We start from the raw sequence: 8,802 nt of genomic DNA on the forward strand, positions 1-8,802 counted from the left end.
TCGGTTTTTCTATAAAGTCTTTGGATGTTACTTTCGACGTGAGAGGTTTTTTTCTCATTGGAAAACTTTGTGAGGCCTACGAAAAATCTTAATTTACAAAACGAATTTAGTGAGAAATAAAATTACAAACGAAATTAATTTTTTTGAATAAATTCAAAACACGACACTATTGAGAAATTCCGCAGTTCATCTGCGCGTTGTTTTGGCTAAAAATATTCAGGCGAACACATTTTATAGAAAAAATCAATAGAGTTCGATTTTTCTATAAAACTTATTCTCCTGAGATACTTTGTATAAAAATTGCGCGGTTTAAATTTTCTAATTTTTTTGGTTCAATTCTTTCAATGGACAGAGAAGAAAACTAGAGTAGGAAAACTTGAAAAATTTATGTCGAGGAAATTCTGTTGGAAATATTCCAATAAAATAAAGCGTATAAAAAGATCCAATTCTGCTGATTTTTACAGTCGAATATTTTCGGTTGAAAAAATGCGGTAAAGCTGCAGAATGCTCCAATCGAACCGGCCAGAAAGTAATAGAATTTAGAATTGAAGTTCAATAGACATCGATTAAAGTACTCAATCGAATTCCCTGGGTTTTTTAATGAAATTTTTTTGTGTGGAGTCCGCGGAGAATCCTCACACGCCCACAGTGAGAAATTTCCTTCCACTTCTTTGATTGACTCTCCCGTTACCTCCATTACCTCTCCTATTTCCTCCATTATCTCTTCCGTTTGCTCCACCAACTCTCCCACCTCTCCCATTCCCACCGTTTCCCTGTCCGCCACCTCGATTTTCTCCCCTGTCTTCCTATTCCATCAGCCTGTCCATCTGGCCTTCCATCTCGGTGACCCTCTCTGCCTCGTCGATTTTGTTCATTCAGTCTTCGTAATAACTCCGCCTGCTCTTGGAGATTGACGAGGATCTTAAGATAGAGATCATCCCCCTCACCTGGGCCCTGCTGGGCTGACTGTTGTTGATTCTGCCGTTGTTGGTTCTGCTGTTATTGATTCTGCTGTTATTGATTCTGCTGTTGTTGGTTCTGCTGTTGTTGGTTCTGCTATTGTTGGTTCTTCTGTTGATGGTTCTGCTGTTGTTTATCCTGCTGTTGTTGATTCTGCTGTTGTTGGTTCTGCTGTTGGTCCTGCTGTTGTCGGTTCTGCTATTGTTGGTTCTGCTGTTGATGATTCTGCTGTTGATGGTTCTGCTGTTGCTGGTTCTGCTGTTGCTGGTCCTGATCAGGCTCTATTGGTGATGGTGGGGGTGGTGAAGTCGTGGGAGCTGACTTCCACATGCTGTTGACAATATATTCATCATGAAGAATATTGTAAATTTTCACAAAAGAAAATTCTCTATAAATTATATATCTTTTGATATTTTTTCTCAAAATTACTCATTATCGAGATGATTGATAATTTATAGGAAAAATTGAAACATGCATTTATTTTAATTAATGAAACAATTTCGAATTCAATTTCGGAAATCTTTTTTGTAGAAATTTTCAATTCTCACGAATAATTTCGTGTGGTATTTTCTTCTGAAAACACAATACCGAAAAAATCGACAAATACTCGACAATTTTGCTGGGTATCCGTTTGTCTCATGAAAAATCAATTTTTCCATTTTGAGTAAATGTCCTGAGAGTTTTTTTATCGAAGAATTAGAATTTCACAAAAGACGTATTGTAACATTTTCCTCTAAAACCATTCATTACCGAGATAATTGTATATTTATGAGATAATGTCAGTTAATTTTGCAGTCATTGTATTCATAAATTGTGCTATGAGAATATATAAACAACGAAAAATATTTTTATTCATACGAGACTGTGCCTTTTCAGGATCAAAGAATCTCTCATAAGAGAGTTTTCATTGAGAAGTAATTTGTCCTTAAATTACAAGACTGTTATCGTATAATCATCATGATTATTCCATCCAAAAAACCTTTTTCTGCGACGAGAATTCATCATCTCAGGACAGTCTTCAAATGGTCAGCACTGGATCCTATTTGTTCGGTAATTCTTAATTCACAATTATCTTGGTTATCTTGGTATCTTCATGAAAGAACGAACGAAATTTTAAATCACTGTTGAATGATTTTCATCATGCATTATAACCGCAAAATGTCACGTGGACTGACCATAGACTTCAATGTCCACAGAGAAAAGAACAGAAAGGCAAAATCCGGAAAATATACAAATGAATTGTATCGAAATTTTGTCACACACAATAATCCATAAAAATAAAAATACTTACGGAATCTTCGTCAATGATAAGACCGCTGACAGCGTTATTGCGATTTCCCTCCAGAAAGTCTATGCTCTATACCTATTCACTATGAATATGCACACCACTTTACTTTTCGCGAGGCGCCTGCGCACCACTCAACAAAAATCAAGTTGACCAAATTTTCAAGTGTTACTGCCAACATCGAGAAGTGATTCTGACACTTGAGTTAATTGAGATCCGGAAATACGGAAATAGAACGTGATGCAATGCATGTACCTTCTTCTACATTAGTCGAAAAAAAAGTAAATACAGAAATGAAAAGGCCGTACCCGATTTATGTAATGAAACTGCGATTAATTTTCTCATACTTTGCTCCAATTGGATTTTATTGAGGAATTCTGTTGGGATGGTAGTGGAGGGGGTAGTTGCGTCGTATATAGATACCCGCTAGCACTCGGCCTATTTTGTCGTCGATTGTTGTGGAGGTATTTTCGAAAAAGTTACTTGGCCGATACGCTACCGCGTATCTCGATACTCTCCCGTCAACGGATGCAATTAAGAAATGCAAGAATAATTTTTTGAAAATCTATTACCCTCAATCTTTATTTCCCAAAATGTATTACATAAGAGTAATAAGAAATACAAGTGATGAAAACAGAAAAACACTCAAAGATACCTAATAATTTATCATTATTAAATTAGTAACTAACGCAGTGCATCCCATTTGAAAAAATAGATCTATCTCATTTCGAGCAATTCTCACAACCGTAGCTCCTACAGCCGTAAAACACCGCGAGCGTCGAAGGGGAGCTCTGCTTCTAGTACAGGAGGTTCATCCGTGATTAGACGTGGACGTCCTCTCCCACGCTTCTCTCCTACTACCTTCGGGTATGGCCGTTGCCTAGCAAGTTTCGGTGGCCCTCGTTCTTTTTTTTGGGATATGCATTTACCTCCCAAATCAGATGCGGGTGTCCTCTTCCCCTTTTCACAGAGGGCGGTTTTAATGGTGGCAAAAGTTGTAATACGATGCAGCAGGGCTTCACAGTGAGATGTCTCGCATTGTGCAATCACATACTTTTTCCGAGGTCTTAAAGATCTTCTATCCCTTCTTAAATCCATAAATGCCACATGAATCAAAGGACACTTATTGTAATAATTTTTGACAGACAGGTAACTAAATCGACTACCAACTGTTGAATCTGATGGTCAACTAAAAAGATATCAGAGAAACAATGAATGTTTCAAAACCACAATTTTTTTGAATTGACGGTGTCAGCATCGCGTGCTCGTCCTCTCTCTCACTCCATGTTTTTTGATCAATGTAAACAGAAAGTGTCATGCTTATACCCTACTAGAGACAACAAATGTAATGAGATTGTTCAGACCTATGACTAAAACAGTGGATACGTTCAATCTTTTTTCCCATTTGCACGTGTCTTTATAATTAATACAGAAAAAACGTTGTAGGTGAATCATACCCGAGACATTATTATTTGTATATATTCACACAAAAAATGATTCAAATATCTTTGTATACAAATTCACAAGGACGATATGGACCTTCAAGAAAACGTATAGATAAACGATCCTCTGCAATCAGTGTCTTGTGATACATGTATTCCTCATGATCTTCCACAAGTGCAGTAGAAAGATGAGCGGGGAGAAATATGTCACATTCATTACCCAGAGTAGCCACAACTCTTCTCCCGTATTTAGTATTGGCAGTTCTGAATCCGGTAATCTGATATTTCACTCCAAGACTCAGCTCATAAATTCTCTTTGTGGAAGGCTCACGCATCATGCAATTCTGTTGATTTTACGGTCAGTCATCTTTGAAAACGCTGTCCTGAACATAATAAATAAACAAAATGAAAAAAAAAGTTAAATTCAACTGCTTTAGTCACTTAAGAGGCAATGGAACCTATCAAAATATTTAAGTACACCCCCCTCTCGTGAGATGGCGTTAGCGTAGCACGCCATCTCCGGGTAATTTTTTTGTAGCGCCAGCCACAATAGATTAATTTCTTGAATTTATTTCGTAGCGTCTCGAATATTCCAAACGTCGGAATTCGAGACAAACATCATTCTGTCCTTGTCCCTCACGAAATTTCAGGACAATTCTCGAACCTTCGATAAACGAAGGTATCTAAACTCGTAGGCTCCCCGGCGGATGAAGTCAGTCTATTTTTGAGTACGCATGTAAACACTTGCCTTTAAATATACAATTTTTGTCAACACCGAGTTATTATTTTTGATACCCGCACCAAACCGCCACAACTGGTGACCCCGACGTGATTGAAGTGAATAGTTTTCTCGCGTTTTCTTTGATTATTAATTATATCACATGAGTGGTTTGTGTGCTGCTCATGTGTTGCATCGTTCACGCGCTCCATTCGAGTTCTTTCCGTGAATTTCGGTGCATTGCTGAGCACTCAAGGACGCTGTGCTACACTGAATATTTTTCAGACTTTTCCTAGTGTTGTTTTTCACGAAACAAAATGCCCGATAGTGTCGAGGTGCGCGAAGCTGACAATGGAGCCCCGCTCCAACGCGTTTCGATACGATGTCCCGCCTTCAATGCCAAACGTCCAGCGTTATGTTTCGCCCAGCTCGAGGGACAGTTTCATCTATCTGGGATTAACGATGAAGTAACGAGGTATTACTATGCCTCGTCTCATCTCGATCCCAAGGCCGCTGCTGAGGTGCAGGATATCCTCCTAAATGTGCCTGCCGAGACACCGTACATACGTCTCAAGGAGGCGCTCATCGAACGCCTTACGCTTTCCCGGGATGCACGACTCCAGCAGCTGCTCGACCGAGAGGTATTCGGTAACAGGAAGCTCTCGCAATTCCAGCGTCATCTCAGGAATCTCGAGGACACGGTTCCAGACAACATTTTACGCACCAAGTGGCTCAGCCGACTGCCGATGACGACCCAGTCCATCCTGGCATCACAAGCGGACATGGCTCTCGACAGGCTTGCAACACTCGCCGACAAACTGCACGAGATCGCATTGCCGGTAGCCCACATCAATGACGTCCAAGAGCCAACGTCCTCGCCCTCGAGACACGCTTTTCTCGTCTCGAAGCCGAAATCTGCGAGCTGGCATCAGCCCTAAAAGGGCAAACTATCGTACGTTCTCGCTCCCGCTCTCGATCCCGTTCTCGAGCAACCTCGCCAGCACACGACAAGAACCAGTGCTGGTATCATCGAAGATACTACGACAGGGCTAGACATTACAAAGCACCTTGCTCGTGGCAGGGAAACGCTCTGGCGGATCGTTAGCGGTGGTTAACGTTCCCTCTTTCAAATCCAGCCTCCTCTTTGTAACCGATCACGCCACCAAAATTCAATACTTGGTGGATACTGGCGCCGATCTTTGTACATTTCCGAAATTTCTCGCTCCTGGAGCAAAGAAACGAGTTAACTATATGCTTATTTCAGCCAACGGCTCGACAATCAACACGTACGGCTGCATAATTCTATCGATCAACCTCGGCCTCCAGAGGGATTTCACAAACTGAAAATTGCCAANGGAATCACTCAACGTTCGAAGAGCCCCTGGTCATCTCCGCTCCACTTGGTACCGAAAAAGTCAGGCGAATGGCGACCTTGTGGAGATTATAGACAATTGAACGCACGAACAATTCCGGATCGACATCCCGTTCGCGTTCTAGAGGACTTCACTGCTAATCTCGCTGGGAAAACAATCTTCTCGACGATCGACCTCGTACGCGCCTTTAATCAAATACCTGTGGCCATCGATGACGTAAACGAAACAGCTATCATCACACCATTTGGCCTTTTCAAATTCCCGTTCATGACGTTCGGGCTTCGAAATGCCGCACAAACATTTCAACGGTTTATCGACGAGGTCACACGAGGCTTGGAGCATTTCGCCTTTCCGTATATCGATGACATCCTCATCCCTTCCAAGGACTTCGAGGAACATCGCAGACACCTCCACACGCTCTTTGAACGGCTCTCGAGATACGGTGTTGTAATTAACACGGCCAAGTGTCGTTTCGGCCAACCGGAGGTAGACTTCCTCGGCCATCGTATCTCGGCGCAGGGTATCTTACCACTCCCGTCGAAGGTAGAGGCGATCCTCAATTTTCCTCGGCCAACATCCATTCGTAAATTGCGTGAGTTCCCAGGTATGATCAATTTTTATCGCAAATTTCTTAAAGATGCTGCAAGATTTCAGGCTCCTCTCCATGAATACACTCAGGGTGCTAATGTCAAAGGCTCTCACTCCGTCGCCTGGACACCTGAGGGCGATACCGCTTTCACCACCTGCAAGGAGGAGCTACGAAAAGCAACGTTACTGGTCTATCTGGACACGACACTCCCGTGGGCCATCTTCACCGATGCTTCCGAATACGCCATCGGTGCAGTCCTGCAGCAACAACGAGGACAGCACTGGGAACCACTGGCATTTTTCTGCCAGAAACTACAACCTGCGCTGAGGAAACACTGCCCTTACGATCGAGAGCTCCACGCAATCTACGCTGCCGTGCGAAAGTTCCGCTCCATTTTCGAGGCGAGGCACGTCACGATCTTCACAGATCATAAGACCATTGCTTCACGCCTTCGCCCAGGATCCCGACAGAGCCACGCCGTGGCAGTTCCACCGCCTGGATTTTATCGGCCAGTTTTCGACCGACATCCAGTACGTGGCCGGCAAGGACAACGTGGTCGCCGATGCGCTTTCTCGTATCGAGGCAATCTCTGCTGCCGTCTCTACGAATGAGCTTGCCGAAGCTCAAGCCGCTGACGAGGAGCTCCAGCAACTTCACCAGTGTCAACATCACGACGCTCTCGCCCTACGACCTGTCAATGTTCCAGACTGCGCCACGCCTATCTATTGCGACGTGTCTGGCGATCAGATTCGCTCTTTTGTTCCTGTGCCGTTGAGAAGAAGAATTTTCGACGCCCTCCATAGCGTTAGCCATCCTCGGGCCCGAGCCTCAACGAAGCGGGTAACGCAGCGCTACGTCTGGCCTNATCAGCTGTTCTCGACAAATCGATATTATTGATTTTCTATTGGCTTTATTTTGCTTTCTTTTCTTTTTCCGCAGAAGGGGAGTACTTGTGGCGCGAGCCACAATATATTAATTTCTTGAATTTATTTCGTACNGGTATCTCGTCATGGATCATCTCCTATTCAAGATTTTCCAGGACGCACGCAGCGCTTCGAGCACATACACGTGGACAGAGGGTATCGCAACTGCCTGACAATCATAGACCGTTTCACCAGGTTTCCAGAGGCGTTCCCCATCGAGAACACTGGAGCCGAGTGTGTCGCTCGAACGTTCTTTTCTGGATGGATCTGCCGCTACGGAGTGCTGCTTCGAATTACAACCGACCAGGGGACACAGTTTGAGAGCCAGCTGTTCAACGCTCTCGCTCGTCTTCTCGGTAGCAGACATATTCACACCACCACGTTCCATCCTGAGTCAAATGGAATGGTGAAACGTCTGCATCGCCATCTGAAGGACACCATTCGCTGTCATGAAAGCGATTCGTGGGTGGACACGCTGCCTATCGTCCTTCTCGGAATCCGCGCCTGGAAAGAAGACCTCGGCGCAACTCCTGCCGACGTCGTCTTCGGTGAACCGCTCCGACTACCGGGGGAATTTCTTGCTCCCTCGCCACCACGCGGGCTACCGCCTACCAATATCGCCGATCGTCTGAGGAATTATTTCGCCGATCTCGCTCCTCAACCCGTCGCCCGTCATGGCCAGAGGAAGATTTTCGTCTTTAAGGAGCTCGCAAACTGCTCACACGTCCTCGTTCGTCGCGACGCTCCCCATCACGCCTTCACGTCCCCATACGAGGGGCCACACCAAGTAATATCGAGGTACGAGGAACACTTCGTCATTCGAATCAGAGGCGAAAATACCGTAGTCTCCATCGACCGTCTCAAACCCGTTTTCTCGCTCCCAGACGAGGAGCACAACAATGACAACGAAGCTAACGACGATTCCGACGACGGCAATACGACGCCGACTATACCACCTTCACCGGAGTCACCGCAACCGGGAACATCTCAACGTTCGTCATCTTATCGCCCATCTGACACCGGCTCATCGACGTCATCAATTCAGAAGCGCGTCAGATTCGCTAAACGACATCAGCTGTTCTCGACAAATCGATATTATTGATTTTCTATTGGCTTTATTTTGCTTTCTTTTCTTTTTCCGCAGAAGGGGAGTACTTGTGGCGCGAGCCACAATATATTAATTTCTTGAATTTATTTCGTACCGTCTCGAATATTCCAAACGTCGGAATTCGAGACAAACATCATTCTGTCCTTGTCCCTCACGAAATTTCAGGACAATTCTCGAACCTTCGATAAAGGTATATAAACTCGTACGCTTCCCGGCGGATGAAGTCAGTCTACTTTTGAGTACGCATGTAAACACTTGCCTTTAAATATACAGTTCTCGTCAACACCGAGTTATTATTTTTGATACCCGCACCAAACCGCCACATTTTTTACCTATATTTCGGTGGGTATAAAACATCGGTAATGATTATTTTCATATGAATTTTCACATAAAAAATAGCAGCG

General features: G+C 43.9%; 2 protein-coding genes across 2 annotated transcripts; both read left to right on the top strand.

Moving 5' to 3' along the window:
* The first annotated feature begins 4,722 nt into the window (after window positions 1-4,722).
* Window positions 4,723-5,343, top strand: LOC107046696. The gene has a single exon (XM_015269373.1). It carries the CDS (start codon window positions 4,723-4,725, stop codon window positions 5,341-5,343), a length of 621 nt encoding a protein of 206 aa, XP_015124859.1.
* A 1,041-nt stretch (window positions 5,344-6,384) lies between these two features.
* Window positions 6,385-8,392, top strand: LOC107046697. The gene is made up of 3 exons (XM_015269374.1): window positions 6,385-6,741; window positions 6,794-7,207; window positions 7,418-8,392. Exons 1-3 carry the CDS (start codon window positions 6,385-6,387, stop codon window positions 8,390-8,392), a joined length of 1,746 nt encoding a protein of 581 aa, XP_015124860.1.
* The last annotated feature ends 410 nt before the right edge of the window (window positions 8,393-8,802 follow it).

This window comes from Diachasma alloeum, unplaced genomic scaffold (genome assembly GCF_001412515.2).
Source record: "Diachasma alloeum isolate Michigan unplaced genomic scaffold, Dall2.0 Dall_scaffold_01729, whole genome shotgun sequence".
Classification (NCBI taxonomy): domain Eukaryota; kingdom Metazoa; phylum Arthropoda; class Insecta; order Hymenoptera; family Braconidae; genus Diachasma; species Diachasma alloeum.

Bases quoted from the DNA above. Each gene is read 5' to 3' on its own strand.
- LOC107046696 (XM_015269373.1), top strand. From the start codon at position 4,723: ATGCCCGATAGTGTCGAGGTGCGCGAAGCTGACAATGGAGCCCCGCTC.
- LOC107046697 (XM_015269374.1), top strand. From the start codon at position 6,385: ATGATCAATTTTTATCGCAAATTTCTTAAAGATGCTGCAAGATTTCAG. The intron at 6,742-6,793 runs GTGCGAAAGTTC...CGATCTTCACAG, and splicing joins TCCACGCAATCTACGCTGCC to ATCATAAGACCATTGCTTCA. The intron at 7,208-7,417 runs GTAACGCAGCGC...GGACGCACGCAG, and splicing joins CCCGAGCCTCAACGAAGCGG to CGCTTCGAGCACATACACGT.